At 47.7% G+C, this 27,877-nt stretch overlaps 2 protein-coding genes across 5 annotated transcripts in view; one reads left to right on the top strand and one right to left on the bottom strand.

Moving 5' to 3' along the window:
• The window catches only part of CAMKK2 (calcium/calmodulin dependent protein kinase kinase 2), a 56,555-nt gene extending 47,115 nt beyond the window's left edge, over positions 1 to 9,440 (top strand). For all 4 annotated transcript variants that reach the window (XM_082641362.1, XM_082641363.1, XM_082641365.1 and 1 more), the window contains one exon: positions 6,212 to 9,440. In XM_082641362.1, coding sequence (XP_082497488.1) covers positions 6,212 to 6,376 — 165 coding nt within the window. In that variant the 3' untranslated portion in view covers positions 6,377 to 9,440. The remainder of the gene's footprint in view (positions 1 to 6,211) is intronic.
• Positions 9,441 to 11,211: 1,771 nt separating this feature from the next.
• On the bottom strand, positions 11,212 to 27,861 carry P2RX4 (purinergic receptor P2X 4; the record flags this gene model as incomplete). The annotated part of the gene is made up of 12 exons (XM_082641375.1): positions 11,212 to 11,785; positions 12,286 to 12,381; positions 12,724 to 12,789; positions 12,911 to 13,004; positions 15,420 to 15,556; positions 15,655 to 15,796; positions 15,901 to 15,981; positions 19,636 to 19,732; positions 20,188 to 20,260; positions 20,356 to 20,427; positions 23,417 to 23,564; positions 27,728 to 27,861. The coding sequence occupies 12 exons, from the start codon at positions 27,859 to 27,861 to the stop codon at positions 11,759 to 11,761; spliced, it is 1,167 nt and encodes a 388-aa protein (XP_082497501.1). The 3' UTR covers positions 11,212 to 11,758.
• Positions 27,862 to 27,877: the final 16 nt, after the last annotated feature.

A 27,877-nucleotide genomic window follows, 5' to 3' on the forward strand; every position in this document is an offset into this window, starting at 1 on the left:
TACTTCTTCTTTTCCAATTTGTATTCCTTTTATTTCTTTTTCTTCTCTGATTGCCATGGCTAGGACTTCCAAGACTATGTTGAATAATAGTGGTGAGAGTGGACATCCTTGTCTTGTTCCTGATCTTAGAGGAAATGCTTTCAGTTTTTCACCATTGAGAATGATGTTTGCTGTGGGTTTGTCATATATGGCCTTTATTATGTTGAGGTAGGTTCCCTCTATGCCCACTTTCTGGAGAGTTTTTATCATAAATGGGTGTTGAATTTTGTCAAAAGCTTTTTCTGCATCTATTGAGGTGATCATATGGTTTTTATTCTTCAATTTGTTAATATGGTGTACCACATTGATTGATTTGCGTATATTGAAGAATCCTTGCATCCCTGGGATAAATCCCACTTGATCATGGTGTATGATCCTTTTAATGTGTTGTTGGATTCTGTTTGCTAGTATTTTGTTGAGGATTTTTGCATCTATATTCATCAGTGATATTGGTGTGTAATTTTCTTTTTTTGTAGTATCTTTGTCTGGTTTTGGTATCAGGGTGATGGTGGCCTCATAGAATGAGTTTGGGAGTGTTCCTTCCTCCGCAATTTTTTGGAAGAGTTTGAGAAGGGTGGATGTTAGCTCTTCTCTAAATGTTTGATAGAATTCACCTGTGAAGCCATCTGGTCTTGGACTTTTGTTTGTTGGAAGATTTTTAATCACAGTTTCAATTTCATTACCTGTGACTGGTCTGTTCATATTTTCTATTTCTTCCTGGTTCAGTCTTGGAAGGTTATCCCTTTCTAAGAATTTGCTCATTTCTTCCAGGTTGCCCATTTTATTGGCATAGAGTTGCTTGTAGTAGTCTCTTAGGATGTTTTGTATTTCTGTGGTGTCTGTTGTAACTTCTCCTTTTTCATTTCTAATTTTATTGATTTGAGTCCTCTCCCTCTTTTTCTTGATGAGTCTGGCTAATGGTTTCTCAATTTTGTTTATCTTCTCAAAGAACCAGCTTTTAATTTTATTGATCTTTGCTATTGTTTTCTTTGTTTCTATATCATTTATATCTGCTCTGATCTTTATGATTTCTTTCCTTCTGCTAACTTTGGGTTTTGTTTGTTCTTCTTTCTCTAGTTCCTTTAGGTGTAAGGTTAGATTGTTTGAGATTTTTCTTGTTTCTTGAGGTAGGCTTGTATAGCTATAAACTTCTCTCTTAGAACTGCTTTTGCTGTATCTCATAGGTTTTGGATGGTCGTGTTTTCATTGTCATTTGTCTCTAGGTATTTTTTAATTTTCTCTTTGATTTCTTCAGTGATCTCTTGGTTATTTAGTAACGTATTGTTTAGCCTCCATGTGTTTGTGTTTTTTACGTTTTTTCCCCTGTAATTCATTTCTAATCTCATACCGTTGTGATCAGAAAAGATGCTTGATATGATTTCAGTTTTCTTAAATTTACTGAGGCTTGATTTGTGACCCAAGATGTGATCTATCCTGGAGAATGTTCCGTGCGCACTTGAGAAGAAAGTGTAATCTGCTGTTTTTGGATGGAATGTCCTATAAATATCAATTAAGTCTATCTGGTCTGTTGTGTCATTTAAAACTTGTCCTTCCTTATTCATTTTCTGCTTGGATGATCTCTCCATTGGTGTAAGTGAGGTGTTAAAGTCCCCCACTATTATTGTGTTACTGTCGATTTCCTCTTTTATAGCTTTTAGCAGTTGCCTTATGTATTGAGGTACTCCTATGTTGGGCGCATATTATATTTATAATTGTTATATCTTCTCTTGGATTGATCCCTTGGTCATTATGTAGTGTCCTTCCTTGTCTCTTGTAACAGCCTTTATTTTAAAGTCTATTTTAGGGCTTCCCTGGTGGCGCAGTGGTTGAGAGTCCACCTGCCGATGCAGGGGACACGGGTCCGGGAAGATCCCACATGCCGCAGAGCGGCTGGGCCCGTGAGCCATGGCCGCTGAGCCTGCGCATCCGGAGCCTGTGCTCCGCAACGGGAGAGGCCACAACAGTGAGAGGCCTGCGTACCGCAAAATAAAATAAAATAAAATAAAAAAATAAAATAAAGTCTATTTTATCTGATATGAGGATTGCTACTCCAGCTTTCTTTTGATTTCCATTTGCATGGAATATGTTTTTCCATTCCCTCACTTTCAGTCTGTATGTGTCCCTAGGTCTGAAGTGGATCTCTTGTAGACAGCATATATATGGGTCTTGTTTTTGTATCCATTCAGCAAGCCTGTGTCTTTTGGTTGGAGCATTTAATCCAGTCACGTTTAAGGTAGTTATCGATATGTATGTTCATTTTTTAAAATAAATTTATTTATTTATTTATGGCTGTGTTGGGTCTTCATTGCTGAGCGCGGGCCTTCTCTAGTTGTGGCGAGTGAAGGCTTCTCATTGTCGTGGAGTCTCTTGTGGAGCACAGGCTCTAGGCGCGCAGACTTCTGTAGTTGTGGCATGTGGGCTCAGCAGTTGTGGCTTGCGGGCTCCAGAGCTCAGGCTCAGCATTGTGGCGCATGGGCTCAGTTGCTCCGTGGCATATGGGATCCTCCGGGTCAGGGATTGAACCCGTGTTCCCTGCATTGGCAGGCACACTCTTAACCACTGCACCACCAGGGAAACCCTAATATGTATGTTCTTATTACCATTTTCTTAATTGTTTTGGGGTTTTTTTGTAGGTCCTTTTCTTGTCTTGTGTTTCCCACTTAGAGAAGTTCCTTTAGCATTTGTTGTAGAGCTGGTTTGGTGGTGCTGAATTCTCTTAGCTTTTGCTTGTCTGTAAAGTTTTTGATGTCTCCATCGAATCTGAATGAGATCCTTGCCGGGTAGAGTAATCTTGGTTGTAGGTCCTTCCCTTTCATCACTTTAAGTATATCATGCCACTCCCTTCTGGCTTGTAGAGTTTCTGCTGAGAAATCAGCTGTTAACCTTATGGGAGTTCCCTTGTATGTTATTTGTCATTTTTCCCTTGCTGCTTTCAATAATTATTCTTTGTCATTAATTTTTGCCAATTTGATTACTATGTGTCTCAGTGTGTTTCTCCTTGGGTTTATCCTGTATGGGACTCTGTGCTTCCCGGACTTGGGTGGCTATTTCCTTTCCCATGTTAGGGAAGTTTTCGACTCTGATCTCTTCAAATATTTTCTCTGGTCCTTTCTCTCTTTCTTCTCCTTCTGGGACCCCTATAATGCGAATGTTGTTGCATTTAATGTTGTCCCAGAAGTCTCTTAGGCTGTCTTCATTTCTTTTCATTCTTTTCTCTTTATTCTGTTCCACAGCAGTGATTTCCACCATTCTGTCTTCCAGGTCACTTATCTGTTCTTCTGCCTCAGTTATTCTGCTATTGATTCCTTCTAGTGTAGTTTTCATTTTGGTTATTGTATTGTTCATCTCTGTTTGTTTGTTCTTTAATTCTTCTAGGTCTTTTTAAAGCATTTCTTGCATCTTCTCGATCTTTGCCTCCATTCTTTTTCCGAGGTCCTGGATCATCTTCACTATCATTATTCTGAATTCTTTTTCTGGAAGTTTTCCTATCTCCACTTCATTTAGTTGTTTTTCTGGGGTTTTATCTTGTTCCTTCATCTGGTACATAGCCCTCTTCCTTTTCATCTTGTCTCTCTTTCTGTGAATGTGGTTTTTGTTCCACAGGCTGCAGGACTGTAGTTCTTCTTGCTTCTGCTGTCTGCCCTCTGGTGGATGAGGGTATCTAAGAGGCTTGTGTAAGTTTCCTAGTGGGAGGGACTGGTGGTGGGTAGAGCTGACTGTTGCTCTGGTGGGTAGAGCTCAGTAAAACTTTAATCTGCTTGACTATTGATGGGTGGGGCTGGGTTCCCTCCCTGTTGGTTGTTTTGCTTGAGGCAACCCAACACTGGAGCCTACCCGGGCTCTTTGGTGGGGCTAATGACAGACTCTGGGAGGGCTCAGGCCAAGGAGTACTTCCCAGAACTTCTGCTCCCAGTGTTCTTGACCCCACGGTGAGCCACAGCCACCCTCTGCCTCCGCAGGAGACCCTCCAACACTAGCAGGTAGGTCTGGTTCAGTCTCCCCTGGGGTCACTGCTCCTTCCCCTGGGTCCCAATGCGCACACTACTTTGTGTGTGCCCTCCAAGAGTGGAGGGAGTCTGTTTTCCCCAGTCCTGTTGAAGTCCTGCAATCAATTCCCACTAGGCTTCAAAGTCTGATTCTCTAGGAATTCCTCCTCCCATTGCTGGACCCCCAGGTTGGGAAGCCTGACGTGGGGCTCAGAACCTTCACTCCAGTGGGTGGACTTCTGTGGTATATGTGTTCTCCAGTCTGTGAGTCACCCACCCACCAGTTAAGGGATTTAATTTTACTGTGATTGCGCCCCTCCTACCGTCTCATTGTGGCTTCTCCTTTGTCTTTGGATGTGGGGTATCTTTTTTGGTGAGTTCCAATGTCTTCCTGTCGATGATTGTCCAGCAGCTATTTGTGATTCTGGTGTTCTCGCAAGAGGGAGTGAGAGCACGTCCTTCTACTCTGCCATCTTGGTTCCTCTCCCAACTTCATTCCTTTTTATGGCTGGATCATATTCCATTTTATGGATATACCCACATTTTATTTCTCCATTCATCTGGTGATGGACATTGTTTCCATTTTGGAGGCTATCACGCATGAATAATGCTGCTGTGAACATTCTTGTAGAAGCAGCAGCTGTTTCTGTTTGTTAGGAGTTGGCTTCTGAGATGGAATTTATTGGCCACCATGAGTCAGGTGCTTATATGATAATATAGGAAGACCATTTGGGGATCATTTATGCTTAAAAAAGGAGCAGGGAAAGCGGCAGTTAGCCATCAGAGCCAGTCATCAACAGCCTGCGAAGGCTGCCTTTGTCCCTGCCAAATTGTTCCCAGCCATCTCTGCAGCAGATGATGGGGTGACCCCGCCTATGCTTTGAGCCTCACAGGGTGACAGGGTGAAGCCTAATGGGCTGGCCTTTGCTGGGCCCTTCTCTTCTCAACCTCAGTTTTGGAGTTTGCCTCCCTTTTCATGCACGTCTGTTGTTTATTTCACCTTTTATTTTTAATGAGATCAAAGTTGCAAGACACCAAAGACCGATATTGGCCCAGAGGACTTTACTGCCTCTTTATTCCCTCACCTCAGTCCCAGCAGCACCTGGGGATTACCTGCCCTTGCCCTCAGCCCACAGGTGGGATGCTTTGGTTGTCCCAGTGGCCCAGCACTCTGGAGCTCTTAGGGCTCAGTCAGTCATTAGAGGCCTTGGGCCCATGGCCCACTAGCTGTCTGCAGGGAGACCAGCTGGTGTGAGCAGGCAGCTGTAGGGCCTCATTGGTTATCCAGTTACAACTCTCCTCCCAGGAGACTTGACCCCCAATTCTTTGGCAGAAACGTAAAAGCCAGTGAGTGTGAGTTTTAAACAAAGAGGAGTTTCTTCCTAGGAGTGTACAGACATCACGCTTGCCCTTCCCTCGTGCAAGGGCAGTTGCCCCTCGGGCCTAGGGCACACAATAGACATTAGTCCTGCATAGCAAGCCCAACAGCTCCCCTTAGGAGGGGCATTGTTTGCTTGATGATGGCAAAGGGTTTGGGCCTCTCCTTAGGGACTTTCCCTCACATTTCCCATCGCACTGCCCATGTCTGTCACCCCAGGCAGCTCTCACTGGGGACACCAGGACACTTCTTCCCACCAACTTGGTCTCCTGCTCTGATCACACATTGCCGAGTTGAGGGCCCTTCTCTTCGTCGGAGGTGTCCCCTGGGCCTGTGTGTGAGGGCAGTTCTGTTGACGACCATTTCCTGAAGGCTGGCTATGTGCCAGGCCAAGTCAGGCGTGCTGCTCGTTGCCCCCCAGGAAACGCACCTGGGGGCTGAAGACAAGTGTCACGGTTCCTACCCTGCAAGGGCTTAGAGCCTAAAGCCCTCGGTGAACAGGCCCCAGTGTGGAGCCCACACATGACTTGTGACATGTGCCATGATTTTAGGCGTTAGGCCCCTAGATTAACAGCTATTTTTATAGTTCCTTGCTATTTTTGCACATGATGCTGGTTTTCCATTTACAGAGGGGATACAAAGTCTCCTTTGAAACTTTCATGTGAGCAAGAAAAACGGGGGAGAGAATCTAAAAGAAGTTAAGTAAATAATGTCCGTCCCAGGTGGTGCAGGGCCGCGGGAAACCTTGGTTCAGGGCCGTGCCAGCATTGCGCTGGGTCTTAACACGGGTTTTCTGTTTGGTGAGCAGGAAGCAAGGCAGCGAAGACAGCCTCCGGGGCCCCGACCCGCCTCCCGTAGGGGAGGAGGAAGCGCTCTTGTGAAAGGCGGCCCAGGGGTGGAGAGTCGGGGGGCCCTGGCCCCCGGCTCCGGCAAGCGGACGCATCCTTCGCGGCCGCACGAGGTGATGGAGTAGCTGCCGGACCTCGACCTCGCATGCACGTCTCACCTCCGCGGGCCGCGCCCTGCGTTTCCATAGCAGCATGTCTTACGGAAACCGAGCACGTGTGTAGAGCCATGACCATCATCTCTGGTTATTGTTGTTGTTTTTCCCATTTGTTTGTTTGATTTCTTTATTGTTTTAAAGGAGACAAAAAAAAAAAAAAGACGACTCCATGACATCGACCTTGGCCGCTGGCTGGCTGAATGGGAGGGTGTGAGGAGTTGCAGACCCAAAGCCACATACATTTGGGGACAATTGCTTTTTAAAATGTTTTTATGCCAAAAATCCTTCCTTGTGAACTCAGAATCATGTCAGATATACCAAGTGAACGTGTGTGGAGTTTGAAAATCGGGGAAAACTGGCAGGAAACTCTGGTGGTGTGGTCTGAGACCACACTCGCTGCATTTGAAAGCGAGGGGAAGAGTGGGTGTGACTTCGCGCAAAACCCCAAGCCCCGAACCGTGGCACCTTCTAGAACTGTGGACTCAAGGAGTCAGGACAGGGCTAGCCCTCAGTAGCTGCAGGGAGCTTCGATGCAACTTATTCCTGAGAAGGACTTAAAATTTTTTTTTATGAGTAGAGCTGTAGTCAGGAAAACGGAAAGGGCTTGACACTTAACAGCTTCACAGCGGGTATTTTCCAGCCTCAGAGGGGCATTCAGTGGTTGTGGTGGGACATCTCCCCTAAAGGACTGAACAAGTGTGTTTCTTTATGACAGCCGCTCAAAGCTGAAACTTTTCTTCAGTAGTTGAGGGAGCTCTGGTAAATCTCTTGTTAAATTACAAAAACTTCAGGGTGAAATCCTACACTTCCATGTACATTACATGGCTTAAGAGTAAACAACAACAAAAAATACTTTCATTTTTCTAACCAGTCTGAACTCCAGAGCAGTTCAGAAATCATTTCGAGCTTCCAGGATCTCTCCCATGGCTTCAGGGATGTGATCGGAGTTAGAGCCAATGAAATCTATGCCTGTATATTAGCAGCTCACCTTGTTTATAACCTGTGTATTCTAGAGGCTGCTAAGGTTCTGTTTTCTTCTTAAATACAAGCTGATTGTTGTAGTCAGTGAAACACTTACCCAGTTTCTGGAGGGCCAGTTAAGAAATACTTTCATTCAGCTGAGACACAAACGATCATCCTTACCGGCAAAGCTCTGTTTGGATCTATACAATAACTTTAGGGCACCCTTTAAGAGAAGATTATTGAAACCTAGAGCAGTCCTCAGGTCCAAGGGAACCAGGGCTTGGTACAGGGAGTTCCTTTTTGTAGCCAGAAGTCCAGAAAGAAAAAGTTTACCTTTTTGACTTCCAACCAACCTTGGGAAGTTCGGTTGCAGTTCAAGCAGACTTCTTCCAGAGCCACACATAGGTGAGTGTGAAGTTCAAGAGCGAGGAAAATTGGAAGGACTTTGTCTTCCTTCCTTCTTTGGAATTCCCAGTGCTCTGTGGAATCTGGCTTGGGGGAAACAGTGTCAGTAATTGGGCTCAGAAGGACGTGCCTTCCTGTAGTTTCTGGCTGATCAGTGCTGGTACGAGGACTTTTTGCAGAGAGACAGAGAAGCAGGCCTTGTTCCCCCCATCCAGTGCGTTCACAGAGCCCGGGTGTTCTTGGCTTCCATCGGCCTTCACAAGCTCTTGATGGTCGTTTAGCCAGACTTTTCTTGCTACCTTAAAAGCAGTACTGAGTTCGAGAATGCTGGTTTCCAAGAGCAAAGGACACCCATCTGCTGGAGGGCCCTCTGGCCTGCTTGCTTTCTTTCTGTAATCTGGTACTTCCTCTCACCTCCTGTGCTTGTTTAAATTTACAGGCTCCAGCCTTCCTGGGAGCAAACAGGGTCTGGTTAGGTTGCAGTAAGCACCTTGCAGTGGTTCAGGTCAACCGGTCCTTAGTCTTAGTCCTAGCCTGTCTGTTTGGACTCTGGCCTGGCCGAGTGGCTCGCCCAGGGAGGGCGGGCAGCATGCAGAGCCTCTGCAGAACTCCTCCTGTGTTTACACAACTGCATCGGGCGACGCCATTTCTCCCACCACGAAACTCTCCGTCTAAGGGTTCACGTGTGGAATGCCAGCGATCAGGCAGCACTGAGCTATATAGGCGGGTGGGTTGGGGGAGGCCCACATTCATTACTTTTTTTTTTTTTTTACACTTAAGAAACACCAAAGAATGCTGTGGAAAGGAACCGCCCCACTGAGAAAAGTATAAGCAGAGAGGGCTGTAACATAAAGCATTAGAGCTACTTGGAGCTCAAACTCTTGGGGTTTGTCTCCATTCCTAAAGCACAAACGTTGATTTTTTTCAAAAGCCGGCTCTGTCAGGAAAGGGCAGAAGCTTTTCTAGGTGAGCAAAAAGGATGCCTATCCATCTCTTCCATTACTGGCTCATCTGTGGGACCAGTTTGGTGTAAGCAGGTGGTGGCCTGCACCTGTGGCTTTGAAGCAGCACATGTTCTCTACCCATCTTTCTTCTGTCCTGTTCCACTTCCCCATCTATTCCGCAGCCTGGCCAGTGGCTCCCATAAAGCCTTATCTAGCCCCTTGTTGGCACTTGGGGCCCGAGAGGCCATCTCCCCTCTGGTCTGGGCTTTTCCGTGAGTTAGGGCTCCTCTCCTCAAAGCCTTTCAGGACAAGGAGGGGAAAGCTGTGCATTTAGACACAGGCTCCACCTGTCGCTCTCACCCATCTTCCAAAGGGGAGCTTCACGTTGCCAGGGGAAAGAACCAAGACCTCCACTCACTTCCAAGGTGCTAGGGAAGGTTTCAAGGTCGTTGATTCCCATCTTCTCTCCAGCTTTATGGGCCGAGTTTCGTGGGACTGCTGACTTTTCTATCCTGTGATTGATTTCATGCCCGATGCTTCTGTTTTATTCCTGATCCTTTCTACTATGCATTTTCCTTTTATCAGGTGTACAAAGTTAAATACTGTGTATTTATCACTAAAAAGTACATGAACTTAAGAGAAAAATAAGCCTTCAGTGTTTTTCCACAAATGTTTAAGCTTCTCTGTAAACTTGTAATAAACAGACAGCAAAATGGTGCAAAGCCTGGGCCTCTTTGGGATGTTTTTGTTGGTCGTTTAATTAAGTCAGTGCTCTCGAGGTCATCTGTCCTTATGTCTGTTTTCCTTCCTTAAGCTGACAGCAAGATCAGATGCCCATCAGGGCTGATGTACTCAGCAAATCCCTAGTTTAAGCATGTCCTAATACCTCGCTACTCAGGGTGTGGTCCCCGGATCAGCAGTGTCAGCATCACCTGGGACTGGGTTAGAAATTCATATCCCCAGGCCCCATTTAAACAAGATCCCCAGGTGACTCACCTGTATGCTGAAGCTTGCAAAGCACTGCTCTGCCAGGCAGGTCACTGATATAGGTTCTTCTGATGGAGACCAAACAGGCGAGCAGCTACGGGAGCAGTTTTAATCACACATTGAATACGTCCTGCGGGTAGGCAGGCAACGTGACACTTCACCCGTGAGGTACGTATTAACCCCATTTTATGGATCATCTGTAAACCGAGGCTCAGAAAGTAGGCTGCATTTGCCAGCAGATTCAGTGTTCTGCAGAGCCTGGATGGGTGCCGGTTTTCACGGCTTCTGGAGACTATTTTAGAACGGTTGCTTTCTCCAGACTGCGGGCTGAGGGTTCCCTGTATTCTAAATGTAAACCTAGCCCACAGGATTGCTTTACTAGTGTTGAACTTCAGTTTTCTGTTATCAAGCGACGGTAGATGAAATCTGAAAGATTCCTGTTCCATTACTGCAGAAATACAACATTGAAATACAGGCCGTCCAGAGACAAGAGCAGGTGTTCCTATTCAAAGGCCCCACTGAGAGTCTGATGAAAGCGAGCAGAAATGCACACAGGTGCATCACTTTGCACAGTTTTAGGAGTTTCAGAATCTCCCAGAAGGTCATCCATGGATGTAAGGCTGAAGGAACCCTACTTAAGAGGCGGTGCCAAGGAGTGCCAACAAGTGGGGCTGTAGCAGAACGCAAGATGGTTCTGGTGAGTTAAAGGACAATGCCACCCCCACCCCTCATCCCACCTGGCTGTAGCATTCCATTTTAGAAAAGGGAGGCTGAAGTCTTCCTCACTCCTTAGCCTGCAAGATAATAAGCCTTTCCTAAAAATTCCAGCTCCATGTGACTGGTGTGTTCAAGCAGGCATTTTTCAGAAAGGTAGCTTGAACCAGAATTTCTTCAAAGGGGTCTGTAAACTTTTTTCTTTTTTCCCCAGAGCAAGAAAAGCCCAGGTTGGCCATTTATCCTGCAGAAGCACAGCACTTCTAAACTAAACGTTCCCTTCAGCAGTTGGAAATGAATTCATAACAAGGAGGAGGGGCGGGCTGCTTTCTTTAGGGAGATCCTGAACACCTGATGCAGAATAAAGTCGGTGTGAAGGCAAGCTAGAAATAGCTTCATTAACATTTCAAATCGGTGGCAAGGTAGGTGTAGGGGGTGCTGCTTTTGGTTGGAGGTTTCTGGAAGGCAAATGAGGAGGGAGGATAAGCCACCTTCATGTCACCTAAAACTGTTCCCTGTAGTGTAGACCCACACTTTTATGTAAAATAAGCACCGGTAAGACAAACAGTACACCACAGAAAAAAAATCTCGTAAACTCTATAGAAACACAAGCTAACGAAGATCACACTTCTTAGGCTTTAAGAGAAGGTTAAAGTAGAAAAAAAAATTACCTAAGCTCCAGCAATAGACTGTTTCAGGAGCACAGTGAGCTGGGATAACAAATGGATTTACTGGTCCAAGTAAAGGGGAAGGGAGGAAAGTTCTAGCTCACGCTGTGAAACCACACAGAGATTAAGAAAATCATCTGTTTTAATGTTTGGTCCTCAATCATCTCAATGTAGCTCTTCTCAAAGGAAAAACACTAGCTCCACCTCATGACCTTGTGGTTGAAGCCTCTGGTGGGGGGAGAGGAACAGCAGCCCAGGTGTGCCGCCTTCCTTATACAGTGCTTGAGTGGAGCTGCCGGGCCTCGGAGGACTGGGCCTGTCTCGAAGGGGGCTGGAGACGGGAGCTTCTGAGGAGACCCGGCCCTGGAGAAGGCCCCGGCCCTGTAGCCACAGCCACTTCACTGCCCTCGGGCCAGAGCTTGCCCCAGTGACCCCAAAGAGAAGGAACGGCAGAGGTGACCCAGCCACAGACAGAAGGTGGCCAATGTGCATAGTGGTTTACTACGCAAACCCTACACACAAGACATGGGAGCAGCTGGGCAACCCTGCAGTACTTGTGGAGACTGACTCAGAATCTGGAACTTCCTCTGGGGTGACACGGCAGGCAGCCTTTTCTCCCTCCTTGCTGTGCTCTGATGAGGGCCAAGGAAAGCCCAAGTGTGGGGTGGGCATCACTGGTCCGTCTCACTGCCAAGACCCTGCAAAGAACAATATGCTTTTTGTCAGCTGATATGCTTATGGATACATGTGCACCCGCCCTGTGCTGCCCGCAGGCAAGCCTGGACCATTTGGGGCAGGTGGGAATCGGGCACTTTCCCTGAGGACGTCTGGACAGCCCTTCACAACTGAGCGTATTCAGGTAGGTCCTAGGGGTACCCAACCCCTCTTGCTCTTCAAGGCGAATTTAAGTAGAGTGTGGACAGAGGTTTTGTCATGATATCCATTATCATAACTAACCTGAGACATCACTGATTAAAATGAAGGCTAGATTTTAAAGAGTGAGTCCATTTGAAGAAAAGTATGAAGTAAAGGCTAGTATCGGTGGTCTAGACATGGAGCAGATGACAAGAGTCGCATGTGACCGCCTGAGTGGACGACACACCTGGATGACCTAGGGGTTCTCACCGCTGGGACAAGAGGCAGGTGAGGTAGGGCGCTGGGACCTTCCCGCCGGCTGGGAGCTCAGGAGGCGACCTACCTGCTCGTAGTCTTCCACATATTTATATTTCTTCTCCCAATAGTAGCGTCTTTTCTTCATGCAGTAGAGGACTATGACATCACACAGCACTGTCGCCTGAATGCAGCACAGGGCAAGAAAGAATGAGGCAGGATGCTGTGGCCCCTATTATTCTGTGTGCGCCCCTTCCCACAAAGCCTGGGATCTTCCAAGGAAATGAAAGGCTCCTTCATCTCTCCAGGGGAAAAGGTTAGGGCCCGAGGGGCGCGGTCTTGGAGAGGGGCAGGAGGAAGCAGGCGGGGATGGGGAAGGGAAGTAAGCCTGGAGGGTCGAGCCTAGAAACAAGCCTGGGGTCAAAGGGAAGAACCAGAATGCCAGCAGAGGGTCTCAACTTGCTGTGCTGGGGGGGGGGTCACAGTCCTAGGCGGGTGGCCAGAGAGGTCTAAGTGAGCCACTCACCACCCCTAAGAGCGCCAAGCCGGAGCCAATGTTGATCATGGTGGGGATGATGTCAAATTTCCCAGCCTGCAAATGATGGGAGAAAAAGAAGAATTTGTGATAGGGGTGGGGAGAGGGCCTCTTGCCCCTGGCCAGCCCAGAAGAGGACCAGTGGGCTCTGAACGAGGAGAGCCGGCGGCCAGGCTACCTTTCCAAACACGATGATGTCGAATCGGATGCCGTAGGCTTTGATGAGCGTGCGGTGCTCGGTGCCGGTCAGGTCGTTGTAGTACTTGGCAAACCTGGGAAAGGAGGCCGGGTTAGAGGGAAAAGGCATATGGAGGCCTGAGACAGCCTCTGGGTCCCGCTGAGGGACGTCAGAGCGAACTCCCAGGGCCCTGGCGGAGTTGGCACTGGCTTAGGGCTCGCTCTGCCTGCCGAACGAACCACACTCGAGCATCCCGGGGCTTCTCCGGGCTCGTGTGAAGCAGGGCTGGCCTGTTGAGGAGGAGGGCGCTGGGGCCCGCAGGGCAGAGGGTCTGGACTGCTGGCACAAGGGCGCACGAAGAGATCCCTCCTCTGTCATCACCCTCACTTCCTATGACTTAAAACGGAACTTCCTCCTCTGAAAGTCCTTCCTGATACAGCTGAGCCCCGTCTCTCAAGGAGACCCTGGCCACTAACAGAAGGTGGCCAGCCAGCGGTGATGGCCAAGTCTGCTTTGTTGGGGGGGGGGACTGAGCACCTCAGCACTGGACATTTTTTGTATTAAAGAACCAATGATCCATCAATTGGATGAGTGGATAAACAAAATGTGTTATATCCACACCATGGAATATTATTTAGCCATAAAGAGAAGTACTGATAAATGCCACAACATGGATGAACCCGGAAAAAAGCCATGATGCTAGGTGAAGGAAGCCAGTCACAGAAGGCCACATATTGTATGAGTCCATTCCTATGAAAGTCAAGAATCGGCAAATTAGGTAGATTAGTGGTTGCCAGGGGTTGACGTAGCTGAAGTGATAGAGGGGTACAGCTAAAGGGTCTGGGGGTTTCTTTCTGAGGTGATGAACATGTTCTGAAATTGACTGCGGTAACAGCTGCACAACTCTGTGAATATACTAAAAACAACTGAATTCTACACTTTAAAAGGGTGAACTGTGTAGTATGTGAACTATATCTCAAGAAAACCATTTAAAAAGGACCACCAGGAGGGGGAATTCCCTGGCAGTCCAGTGGTTAGGACTCTGTGCTTCCACTGCAGGGGGCACAGGTTCAACGCCTGGTCAGGGAACTAAGATCCCACATGCAAAAATAGAACACGACGGGGCATGCTGGGGGGAGAACCACCGAGACCGATACCATTTGCTGCCCGTGTTATACAGGGGATCCACGAGGAGCCTAAGCTGTGGCCTGAGATCTGTCTGGCCCACAACTTCCATGCCATGGTCCAGGCCTGGGGAACTCGGGTGGGGCCTGATGCTGGTGGAGGTCAGGGGCATGGGTGTCCTTGTGAGGGTCCCATTGGCTTCTCTGTTCTGGGGTTCCAACCCAAGCTTGAGGTTTTCCACAGTGGTTTCTACAAGAAACAGTGTAACTGTAGAGATAGAGCAATGCAAATCTGACTCCCTTACAAGGGAAAAATGCAAGGATCGGCCCTTCTTTCAGTGAGCCAGACGGTTCAAGAGGACAGCAGATGCTCTGTGCATTTGATTCCACACATCACCACTAGAGGGAGACAAGAGCAGCGAAACAGGACCACTGACCCTACTTGGAAACAGGGTCTTTGCAGATGTAACTAGTCAAGATGCAGTCATACTGGATTAGCGTGGACCTCAAATCCAATATGACTGGTGTCTGTAAAAGAAGACGGACAAAGGACACAGAAACACAGGCACAGACGGGAGAAGGCCACGTGACGACAGAGGCAGAGACTGAGTAATGTACCTATGAACCAAGGACCACCAGGGATTGTCAGGAGCCACCAGAAGCTGGAAGAGGCAAGGAAGGAGCCTGGCCTGCTGACACACTGATTCTGGGCTTCCAGCCTCCAGGACCGTGAGAGAACAGATTCCTGCTGTTTCAGGCCACCCAGTTTGTGGTCATTTGTTATGGCAGCCCCAGGAAACAAATACGCAGCACTTCTAGCGGGGAACTACCAGCAAAGGCCTTTCCTGAGGCCAAAACTCGTATCCCCTGCACCTTGGGAGATTCTGGGGGCCAGATCAACCGAGAAACCAATTCATGGATCAGGCCCCAGAGGCCTTTGGACTGGAGGACCACAGGCTCATCCACTCCTCAAAATTAGTGAGCAGAGGGACTTCCCTGGTGGTCCAGTGGTTAGGGCTCCATGCTTCCGCTGCAGGAGGCCGGGGTTCAATCCCTGGTCAGGGAACTAAGATCCCACAAGTGCACAGCCAAAAAAAAAAAAAAAAAAGAAAAAAACCCCAGCAGGGTCCTGGCTGAGGCTGGCCGGCCCAGGAAAGCTAAAGCACACAGTTGTTCTGGAGGCAAGAAAAGGCGAGGAGGGCACTCACAGGTCGGGATGCCACAGGGGAAAGGCCCTGCTTGGACCACTCTCCCTGGCACACGCCTTCCCACCTGCCCTTGGGGTGCCGCCTGAGTGCTGGTCTTGGGTGGGCGTGGAGGCCCCCACTGGGGAGTGATGCAACTACCATCACCCCCAGCACATGAGGGCCCAAGCTCACACCCACCTGAAATTGTAGCCTGGGGACACGTTGTGGTCCACGTCCCGGGTGTCCAGGCGGCGGAAGGAATACCTGGGCAAGCAGAGGGAGGCGGCTCTGTCCAGGTTGCAGTCCCATTTGATCTGGATGCCCATGATGCCTCCCTGTGGGTTGCGGACAGACAGAGCAAGCTTTCCTCAGAGCCCATTCTAGAAGGAGATGTGTCAAAGACTGTGTTAGAAAAGCCAGGACCTACACCTACCTCAACAGCCATGTCCTGGAAGCTGTGCCCTGCATTCTCCACTATTTTGCCAAGTCGGAATATGGGGCAGAAGGGATCTGTTTTAGCGTCATAAATGCACGTTTTGAGGTAGGTAGTGGTGATGTTGGGAAGGATATTCCTCCTAAAGTTGGGAGAAAGAAGAAAATAGAAGGAAGGAAAACCTCAAAGAAGAGCCAGAAGTTTCTCCAAGACACTGGTGAATTCACACAGCTGGCCACCACTTACTTGCTGAAATTAAATTTGGGATACCAGATGTTGTTCTTAATCAAAAGAGTGAAGTTTTCTGCAGCCTTTAAAAAAGCAGGCCTGAAAAAAATTACAGCGTATTGTTAATAAAAGCACAAACATATGTACACTCCTAATATACCTAGGTAATTTTTTTTTTTTTTTTTTTTTTTTTTTTGCGGTACGCGGACCTCTCACTGTTGTGGCCTCTCCCGTTGCGGAGCACAGGCTCCGGACGCGCAGGCCCAGCGGCCATGGCTCACGGGCCCAGACACTCCGCAGCATGTGAGATCTTCCCGGCCTGGGGCATGAACCCGTGTCCCCTGCATCGGCAGGCGGACTCTCAACCACTGTGCCACCAGGGAAGCCCCCTAGGTAATATTTTTAAGTCGCATACCCATGTGTCTTACAATGTCACTTTGCCAAGAAAAAAGTAAAACATATCTCGTCTTTTCTACTTTCCTCTGCATAAACACTAGGTCAAGAGAGGAGACTGCAAACCAAGGCTTCTGATTTCTTCCAGTCATGGAAGGGCAGGGCCTCTTCCTCAAGGCAGCGGGAATTTAAGAACCTGAGGAATAGCTAATGAAGGGCGGGAGGGGTGGTGCCTCGTGGCCTCACTAGAAATCACTCATCCGGCAGGTGCTGGGTTTCAGGGCTTACCTCCCTCAGGTATTCTCGGGAATGCTCAACAGATCTGGTTTAAGAAGCAAAAGCAAAATCAAAGGTGAATTCACCTACAGGCTGGACACAAAAAGTGCATGTCTGCTGCTGCACCGCCTCTTGGAAGCGCCATGTCAGCTCCTGCTGACAGTAGGAGTTGAATTACCCAAGGGGACCCCACTGCTTTGGAGGGTTTCTACAGGAGGATCTGGCACTGTAGACTGACTCCTCAGTGGGGGGGGGCCCTGACCCAGGTGGAATCTTTTTGTTTGTTTGTTTGGCTGCACCACATGGCATGCAGGATCTTAGTTCCCAGACCAGGGATCAAACCCCGTGCCCCCTGCAGTGGAAGCGTGGAGTCTTAACCACTGGACCACCAGGGAAGCCCCCCAGGTGGAATCTTTGAAGCTATAAAAAAACCTCAGCAGTCTTCCCCACCCTGAGAAAGGAGCAAGGCCAGTGATGAGGCCACACAATGCGGGGAGCTGAGCCTGTCGACAAAGACCTTGACCAAGGCACTTCTTTTGGGGCTTTGAATTCCCTCGTCCCTGTATCAAGGGGATGGACTATATCAAGGTTTCTCAAACCTCTGTCACTCCCTATACCACTGTGTGCCTCATGTGCAATACCTGTCTTTAAGATTAACCCTCCTTTAAAAAAAAATTGAGGTGAAATTCAGAGAACATAAAATTAACCATTTTAAAGTATACAATTCAGTGGCATGAAGCACATTCACAGTGTTAGACAACCATCACCTCTACCTAGTTCAAGAACATCTTTATCACCACCCCGAAAGGAAACTGCTTGCCCACCAAGCAGCTACTATCCATTCTCCCCTCCCCTCAGCCTTCGGGAACCACCAATCTACTTTCCTTCTTTCTCTATGGATTTGTCTATTCTGGACATTTCATATGAATGGGATCAGACAGTATGTGACTTTTTTGTGTCTGGCTTCTTGTACTTAGCATGTTTTTGAGGTTCATCCCTGTGGTAGCCTGTGTCAGAGCTTTTTATTCATTCCTTTTTATGGCTCAATAACATTCCATTGTACATGTTCACCACAATCTGTTGATGGACTTTTGGGTTGTTTCCACCTTTAGGATCAACTCACTTTTTTTTTTTTTTTTAATGACATTCATTTTGAAATAAAACTTTCCATCATGACCATAAAAAATATCATTTGCCACAAGTTAGAGGTCATCGTTCAAATAAATATAACTAAGAACAATGTCACTACGAGCTGACATATTTTTGTCAGCCCAACGTGCTGAGGCTGGGGCTTGTTCTCGGTGAGAAATGGAAATCAGCGAGGGACAGAGAGGTTTTGAAGACACTCCAGACCAGGATCTCCTCCTTGATATCAGCTAGGGGCTGAATAAGAGCAGAGATGGGAAGACCTTTCTCTCCATGTGACTCAGAGCTGAAATTTCGTGTATCAGTGTACACTTAAAAATCATCCTACACTGGATTAGATCTATAACAGTGCTGATGTAGGTAGGCATACATATAGCTGATTCACTTCATTGTACAGGAGAAACTAACACAACATTGTAAAGCAATTATACTCCAGTAAAAATAAAAAGATCCATAACAGCACTGTCTGGTGAAAATATACTGTGAGGCACAAACCACACTGTAATTTAAAATTTCCTAGTAGCCACATTAAAAAGTAAAAAGAGGGAATTCCCTGGCGGTCCTGTGGTTAGGACTCTGCACTTCCACTGCAGGGGGCGCTGGTTCCATCCCTGGTCGGGGAACTAAGATCCCACATGCTTCGCGGCCAAAAATAAAGTAAAAAGAAACAAGTGAAATGAACTTTTCTGTAATAAGCCAATATATCTATAATGTTACTACAACATGTAAACAACATAGAATGTTATTAATGAGATACTACATATTCTTTTTTTTTTTTTTTTTTTTAAATAATAAGCCTTCAGAACCTGGAGTGTATTTTACCCTGAGAGCTCATTTTGGGCCCAGCTGCATTTCAAGTGCTCAGTAGCCACACGTGGCCACTGGCTCCATAAAATCCTTTCCAGCTCCAGAATGCCAGGATTCCTCGTCTTCTAGTGTTCCCTCCCTTGCGGGAGCTACTGCTCTCAGCAATCCGCAGTCCTCACCGTTCTCTTGTGCTGCGACACACCCAGGATGAGGTTCACATGGCTACCTGATCCCCGGGCTTCTCTAGGCCTCAGTCTGACGCTGGGTGAGAAAGGCCCCAGGTTGCCCGCAGTTCCCAGAGCGTTACTTCTGACTCCACCCACTCACAGCACAGCTGATCGCAGTTTGGAAGAATGTTATTCCAGGCAACCTTGAACCTGCTCTAGTTTATAAAACACACTTTAATGGACATTAATAATTTTCCTGCCCAGCATCTGTACCTTTTTTCTGGTAACAGAACCCCACACTTCCTTTAAAAGCCACACCTCCCCCACTCTCAACCTGTGTCATTTGGGTGGGTCTGACGCCCCACCTAGCTAGGAAGGCACATGACCCAGGCCTCAGCCATAAGCAAAATCCATCCCCTAGCCACAGTGATGGGTTGGATGGGTTGACAGATGTGGCTGAAGCTGTGAAGATGGACAGGTCTAGAATCTTTACGGACAGCTGGGCAGGGAGACTAGGGATTATGCCACGGGTCCTGCAAACGAAGCCACCACGGAGGGAAGCAGAGTCAAGAGGTGGCGCCTCGGATGCTGTCCTTCGAGCCCCAGGTCTAGCCATGCTGGGATCTCTGTGCTTAGTTGAACAACCGCCCCCACTGTGCATGTGTGCGTGCGTGCGTGTGTGTGTACACACCCGTTTAAGGCCCTGAGAACTGTTTCCTGTCAGTTACTTGCAACTGACAGAGGCCTAATGTAGCAATAAGTCATCTGCACTCTTATCATGAGTGACAAACACCATGGCCCACTAGCTACTGAGGGTTGCTGCCTTGTGGTTGAGAACCGCCAGCGCAGGGAAGCCTGACTCCACAGGCTGACACCAAGAGCACAAAGCCACAACTCCCCTGCCACCTCTCTCAGGCCCGAGACCCAGCATTTAGGACACTTCTGTCCCTTTGGCAGGACTCACGTTGGCACTCGTGCGTCATCCTCCACCGGGCACCAGGCTGCCACCTCGCATGTGTTCATGGTCTCATTGAATGGCACGCACCTTCCTGTTGCGACTCCTGCAGGGGTGAGGGGCACCCAGGTCTATGGGGGTCTCCTACTTTCTACTTTGGGAGGCAGGGTAGGAGCTCCACCATGCATCCTATGCAATCAATCTTGAGCTGGTCTAATTCCGGGATTTAGACAGCATCCAGAAATCCAAACTGGAGGAAAAGAGTTGTCTGAGTCCTAGCCACATCACTGCTTTGCCAACTGCAGGGCTGGGGTGATACCGAGCCACAGGACAGGGCAAGATCTGGGATGGCTTCTGGGGTGAGGATGACAGAGATGAATGTCGAGAGGGTCCCAGGGCCCCAGTCTGGACACCAGCCTCTCCCAGGCTCGTGTGGGGGATTCCTCCATCCTGGAGATTTCCCTCTGAGAGGGGGCCCATGGGGGAGGCAGTTTGCTCTGGGGCGGGGCTACCCTCCCCAGGCTAAGCGTCTACCGTAGAGTCACAGCCACAGGTCTGTACCGTTGCTGTGGGGGCCTGCAGAGCCAGCAGTACAGTTAGCATCGGATGCACACACGGTGGTCTTATCTGGAATCTGGAAAAAGAGGAACCAGTGAAAACAGGTTTCACATGGCCTGGTCCCGCCCACAGTGGAAGAGACCTGAGGCTCTTCCCCAAGAAGCTGCCTACCTCAGGACAGAGGCCCTGCGTCTGGTTCATGGTGACAATCATGTTGGTCATGATGAAGAGGGAGTTTTCCTCCTGTAAAGCAGGCAGAGGGGAGTGAGTGCTGCATATTACCTTCAGAGGAGCCAGGCAGAGCCACAGGGAAGGCCTTTTACTAGGGTAGTGCCTTCACTTCCCCCCCTGTGCCATGCAAAAAACAGTTAAAAACACTGGTCTTAGGGTCTCCCATTCTCACCGATGAGAGTTATAACCTAACTGAAAACAGGGACTCCAATGCTTGCACACACGTTCACAGCAGCATCATTCACAATAGCCTAAAGCTGGAAACAACTTAGTGTCTATCAACGGATGAATGGATAAACAAATTGTGGTCCATACCTGTAAGGGAATATGACTCAGCCCTAAAAAGGAATGAAGCACAGACCTGGCTACAATGTGGATGAACCTCAAAAACATGATGCTGAGTCCAAGAAGCCAGACACAAAAGGCCACGTAGTGTATGATCCCATTGATATGAAATGTACAGAATAGGCAAATCCAGGAACACAAAGTAGATTAGTGGTTGTGAGGGGGTGAGGGAGAAGGTGGAAAAGGGGATGATAGCTTAAGGAGTGTGGGGTTTCCTTTTTGATGAAAATGTTCTGGAACTAGACTGACGTGATGGTACACAACATCGTGAATGTGCTAAATGCCACTGAATTTTTCATTCTGAACTGGTTGATATTGTGACACATGAACTTCACCTCAATTAAAAAAAACATGTCTATACCCTGAAATGGTTCCTTCATAAAGCTGGACTTGTTGAGGGAAAAGAGTCAGTAAGTGCTCAGTATATCCTCTGCCAACCGGATTACCTCACAGGCGCAAAAACACGAGACCTCAAAGGTCTCAAGTTTGGCTGGTTCTTTCCTAACAGGAACTAAAATAAATACATAAAACATTCTATACAGAAGACCCAATCAGGGCTTGCCACTGACACTTCTCTTTTTTTTTTCTTTATTTATTTTATTTTTGGCTGTGTTGGGTCTTCGTTGCTGCGCGTGGGCTTTCTCTAGTTGCGGAGAGAGCGGGGGCTACTCTTGGTTGCGGTGCAGGGGCTTCTCATTGCGGTGGCTTCTCTTGTTGCGAAGCACGGGCTCTAGGTGCGTGGGCTTCAGTAGTTGTGGCTCGCAAGCTCTAGAGCGCAGACTCAGTAGTTGTGGCGCACGGACTTAGTTGCTCTGCGGCATGTGGGATCTTCCCGGACCAGGGCTCGAACCCTGGTGCATTGTCCCCTGCATTGGCAGACGGATTCTTAACCACTGCGCTACCAGGGAAGCCTGACACTTCTCCTTTTGAGAAGGTTCTGTTTTCTCCTCCTAAGTATGAAGGTGCCAAATGGTTGATTTAAAGTTTCTGGAGAGCAATTCACTTGGGGATGAGACTGAAGAATTGCTAACAGTGGCCTCCCAGTATAAGGAAAAAAAAGACAAAGACCCTGCAAATTCTAGTTGGACCTCTTCATTGGGTGCTGGTGCTCTAAAATGAAATGCTCTGAGCATTTCATACTCCTGAGAAGAGAAGTCAGTGCTGGGAGCCATCAGGGAAACTCAGGGACCAAAGGGTCTGTAGACATCTCCACTCCCAGGTCTGACAATGTGGTAGACGCTCTGGGAATAGTTGGCATCTTTCAAAGACAGGCCTGGAACAAAGCATGTTGGGAAATGAGGAAATGGCTGCAGGAGGGGACGTGAGAATGTGGCAGGAGGCCCGGGTCAGGCGCCCTAGCAGGCTCCCGTGTTCCATATGTAGACACACTGCTTGCTTGGTGTTTACAGAAGGCTGCTCCTGCGTCTTTCCTGAGTTAGACCTGAACAAGTCAGTGTGGTTTACTTTTTGTTTCCCATTTCTTATCTATTTTAAGTTTAGGGAAATTTCAGTCTGGAGATGAGCCAAGTAGATGCGGTGCAAATAGATATTTGTGTTTTATCTTTGGAGGAGCAGAAGGATATCGTGAAGGCTCATGAAGGGAGCCCTGGGGAACTCACACGGCCCCCAGCTCCGATCCGAGATGGAAGGCAGAGTTGCTGTGTGTTCCTTCCCACTGAGCGGCAGAAGCAGGGGGCCATACCCTCCTGTGGGTCCAGCAAACAGACGGAGTGTGATATTCCGAGCCTGCCAGGACGAGGTCGTGGCTTCGTAGGAAGCAGAGGTCTCTCTGTAGAGACAGGTGCATGCCAACAGCACCAGCTTCCTCCAGCAAACTATGAATCCCCTGTTCCATTTGACCTTTATGGCTTATTAGCTCTGATTTCTCTCTGGGCACCCCACAAGAACCCTTCTCTTGAGAAGGCAGAGGGAAAATGAACACACTTGAAGAGAGAGTTTCTGAAGTCCTTGCTCTGAGCCAAGAGTTGGCAGCTTATCTGCATGTGGCCACCCCAGTCACCCTAGCACGTGGGCCATCTGGAGGGATATGTGGGGTTTGACTGTGGATCAGAGCCATTATCATGGTTAAAGAGAGTCAATATTTAACTTGGAGCTTTGTGGATTAACAGACGGGAGACTAGGATGCTGCATCAAACAGTTTCTTCCCTTCCCTATGTTCCTGATGGAATCCTATATGGGTATGGCTGTTTCCTTCTTCTTTGGCTTTGGGTCTCTAATGGCTGTTAAAGTTTTTACGCTGTCTGAAAAGATTTACCTTGTGGGTTTACAACGATAAAGCAAGCCACAAAATGTGGAAAGGTGATAGTTCCACCTGCATTTTCCCCAGGATTTAAAACATATGCTTTTCCACTTTTCAAGTCCAGCGACAGGCTCAGGTGTCCATATGGAAAGCTTCCCCTGTTTAAGCCAGCCATGTTTGAGGGCTGAAGAAACGTAGCTGATTGAATACTACCTGTTAGACCCTAAGCCAAAAAGAGGTCTGTCTGCACTGCTTTCTTGGACTAAAACAATCAGTCTGGGCATTGGTGATGTTAGAACTCTGGGCGTGCCAATCACTAATCAAGAGTGCAAAGGTGAAGGGAAAGCAGCTAACTAGAGGCTTGAGCTTTAGACAGAGACACAGTGGGAGGCTTACCTGAGCTGGAATCACATAATCGGCCACATCCCAGATCCGGAATCCAAGTTTAGAAGTGTTGGTCGTGGTCACACCCTTGGCTTTGGCAGTAACGGAGCTGACCACAGAGTCCATTTCCTGGTAGCCCTTTTCCCACACAAACACCCAGCTACAAAATAAAACAGGTCTCTTAAGTTGCCACTAGGATTGCATGAATTTGAATTAATGCTAGGGAGCCTCTGGTAGCCAGAGGCTGAAAGTATGATGTTTACTAGTTGTGACTTTGCAAAAGCTGCTTAACTTTGTAACTTAGCGCAGTGACCAGCAAAAAGAAAATGCTCAGTGAATGCTGTCTTTATTACTAGGTATTTGAACACTTTCAATGCACTATGACCCACAGAATTACCATAAGATAATAGAAATTATGATAATGATAGTTACCATTTGAATGTGTTTAGGTGCCAGGTACTGATCTAAGCTCTTTATGTGTATTAACTAATTTAATACTGACCACTTTATAAGGCAGGTGTCATTATTCTTCTCCATGTTACAGAGGAGAAAACTGTAATTCAGAGAGGTTAAGTCACTTGCCCAAGGTCACACAGCGAGTGAATGGCAGAGTCAGCATTTGAACTCAAGCTTTTGGCTTTCGAAGTCTCCTTTCTTGCCCTCTATGCTATATATGCCCTCTAGAAAGGAGAATCGTATCTTTTAAGTAAATGTATAATAGTTTCTTACTTTTTCTCTAAGAATTCAGGTCACATGTATGTTCCTCTCCTCTGAAGTGGGGACTTCACTACTAGCCTGAATAATTAAAAATCTGAAGGCATTGGTGCACAGTGGTTAGGACACTGGAACAGACTGAAGCCAGCCTATCTCAGTCCATCACTCACTAGGCATAAATTTGGCCAAGCTGCTTAACCTCTCTGTGCCTGTTTTTCCCATCTATAAGATGGGAATGATAACAAGACTTCACAGGATTGTCGTGAGGTTACAGGAGTTAATGCATGTCAAATGCTTGGAACAATGTTTGTGAGCCATTATCGGCAGACTGAAATTGGCCACGATGGGAGCATTTACACCGTGGAACTTGGCCAGTACTACGAATCAGAACTCCTCCCCATCAGAGCTGTTGTGAAGCATCAACAGTGACCACCATTGTTTTAATTTCTAGAATCAAGAAATGCTGCTAGCATCCCTCTCCCCTCCTTATAAGCACTAGGTGTTGAGACTTCAGAAATTTGCTTATTCGGTTACTTATTGTCTGAGTAGTCTCCAAGTTCACTACCCATCTTAGAGATGGGCTTTTTCCCTAAGAAGTCCTCTTCTTCAGGGTTTCTAGGAATTCAGCTGCGGTATAAGCTTCCATTTAATTCTAGTCAGACACGGAGAAGCTTAGAGCAGGGTCACTATTATTTTACCACCAAGTATAGTCATCCCTTGGTATCCATAGGGGATTGGTTCCAGGACCCCTGAGGATACCAAAATCCATGGATGCTCAAGACCCTAATATAAGATGGCATAGTATTTGCATGTAACCTATGCACATCCTCCCCTATACTTTAAATCATCTCTAGGTTACCTATAATACCTAATACAAAGTAAATGCCATGTAAATAGTTGTAAATACGATGTAAATGCTATGTAAAAATAGTTGCTGGCAAATTCAAGTTTTGCTTTCTGGAATTTTCTGGAATTTTTTTTAATAGCTTTTATCTACGGTTGGTTGAATCTGTGGCTGCAGAACCTGAGGATACGGAGGGCTGACTGGACAGTGAGTTGCTAAGTCAGAGACACATGGTTTCACCCCAATCACTATGTAAATAACTATTCCCTCATCCAGTGACTGATAATACAATTAGATAACTGAGAAGTGTTCAGTCTCTCTCTCTCTTTTTTTTTTTTGGCCATGCAGCACACAGGATCTTAGTTCCCCGACCAGGGATTGAACCCGTGCCCCCTGCATTGGAAGTGCAGAGTCTTAACGACTGGACCACCAGGGAAGTCCTGTTCAGTCTCTTTTTGAGGAAGGATTACCTTTGGTCACTACTGGAAAAGAGACCACAATTTCACCAAGATGAATTGAATCAGAAAGTTAAGAGATGAGGTTTTTAAAAATTTTTCTTAAAAGCCCTAAATTCAGATCCTGAGTCAGATCTGATCACAGCAAGATGTATAAAAGCAAAGCATTTACTGCTTAAAAAATCCTCATGATCGAGGCAGACAACACTCCATAGGGATCCTATAAAGCTGCACTGCCCAACAGAAATACAACGCAAATCGTGTAACTTCAACATTTCTAGTAGCCATGTTAAAAATTAAAAAGTAACAGGTAAAATTAATTTTAATGATATGTTTTATGTAACTCAACATATCCAATATATGTTAATGCTATCAATATAAGATGTATTAATATGATATTTAACTGTTTTTTGTACTATGTCCTCGAAATCTGGCGTGCCTTTTACAGTGATAGCACATCTCAATTTGGAGTAGGGATGTTTCAAATGCTCAACAGTTTCATGTGACTCCTGGCTACCATATTGTACAAGTGCAGGTATACTGTATGCAGTCTAGAACTTTACAGATACCCTAAAGTAGATGTAAACTGATTCTCCTACGAGCAGCAGCAAAAGCCAAAAGGAAAAAGCTGCATGACAGCCCCTGATTCCAAATGCTTCAGGTCCAACCCAGCAATATGAGTTTAGTTAACCAGCTCGTAGCGGGTCTCAAAGTTTAAGGGTGCATCACAATCACTGGGGGGCAAGGGGTTGGTTGTGATCATACTTAATGTGACTTAGAGTCCAAACCTGGGGGTAGGCCAAGTGGTTCTGATGCAGAGTTCATACCTGGAAAGCCCTTTTACTGACTACTGTCATTACCTACTGCTGCTGCGCTGATAGATGGTAGAAGCCAAACCTGCCGGATCATGGGGATTCCCTTGGGCAGTGTTAACAGATTCCAAGCCCCACCCCAGGGTCAGGGGAGAGGGGGAGGATGGTGTCCTGTTACCTTTAAACAATTCCTCAGATGAGTCCTTCATGTTCAGGTAGGTTTGGGAAACACTAGGACACTGGTTCCCAAAATTTGCTGCACATCAGAATCACCTGGGGAGGTGGTCGTACTCTACAGCACTTGAATCAAAAAGTCTGGGTTGGGGCTTCCCTGGTGGCGCAGTGGTTGAGAGTCCGCCTGCCGATGCAGGGGACACGGGTTCGTGCCCCGGTCCGGGAAGATCCCACATGCCGCGGAGTGGCTGGGCCCGTGAGCCATGGCCGCTGAGCCTGTGCGTCCGGAGCCTGTACTCCGCAACGGGAGAGGCCACAACAGTGAGAGGCCCGCGTACCGCAAAAAAAAAAAAAAAAAAAGTCTGGGTCTGAGAGCCAGCAGTCAGTATTTTTTAAAGATTAGCAAATAGCTCTATGTGCAGTTTGGGGAACACTGTATTAGGCCTTTTAAGAAAAACAAAAACAAAAACAAAAACAAACAAACAAAACCCCCCCACAAGGCAGCAGGTAACATCTGTCAGCTCAGCAGCTGTAGACACCGTAACACCCCAGGTGGACACTGAAAGCAGGCCCAGTTGGTAAATTAATTTCCACCTCCTCTCGAGTTTTATTACATTGTAAGTGTGCGTCAATTAAAATTAAGCACTAGGTGAGGACTGATGGTGGAGGGACATATAAGCAAAGAGGGCAGCATGGGGAACGATGAGTCTAAGGCAGGTGCCTATACCAAAAACTCCAACAACCCCATAAAAGGAAGGAACTGAACTTTAAGTGATTTTTAAAAGTGTGACCTCTCTATTATCATGAGTTACCATATGATGCTCAAAGGAAAGGGAAAGGAAGCCACAGACCCAGAAGGAACCAAGTGGAAATCCCAAACCTTGGTTTCTGTCAGCAGATCATCAGAATGGGAAGTGAAGAGCAAAGAGTGAGTCATTTAGGGCAAAGCCCTCCGACCCCCAGCCAAAGGACCTCATGGAGCAAGTCAGAAGGGACAGGAAGCATGAATGGCGAGGATGAAGGTCTAGCTAGGCTTTGCCTTCAAGACACAACATCAAAGCAGCCTCTGGACCCAGGGCCGGCACAGAGCCCGTCCCCCTGGTGGCTAGGGTCGGGGGTGGAGGGCTGGGGGAGTAGGGATGTATCCCTGGCTTCGGGTCGCTGTTCCCTGGACCCCATCTGGAGAGCGGTCGCGGGGCTCGGCCGAGGACCTAGGCCAGGATGAGCAGGTGCGTGGCCGGGACTCAGAAGGGGGAGTTCCCGGCCGTCGGGTCACACCCTGTCCCCGGGACCCCTCGGGGTCGTCGCCCGCGGCCGCGCTCACCCGATGACGTAGGCCAGGATGAGCAGCTGCACCGCCCGGTTCATGAGCCCCACTTTACGGCTGCGGATGAGCACGATGCGCGGCGTGTCGTACTCGAACAGGAAGGCCGCCAGCACCGCGCAGCAGCTCGCCATGGCTGGCGCCCCGCCG

The sequence above is a fragment of the Mesoplodon mirus genome (genome assembly GCF_964341445.2).
Source record: "Mesoplodon mirus genome assembly, chromosome: 13".
Taxonomy (NCBI): Eukaryota; Metazoa; Chordata; class Mammalia; order Artiodactyla; family Ziphiidae; genus Mesoplodon; species Mesoplodon mirus.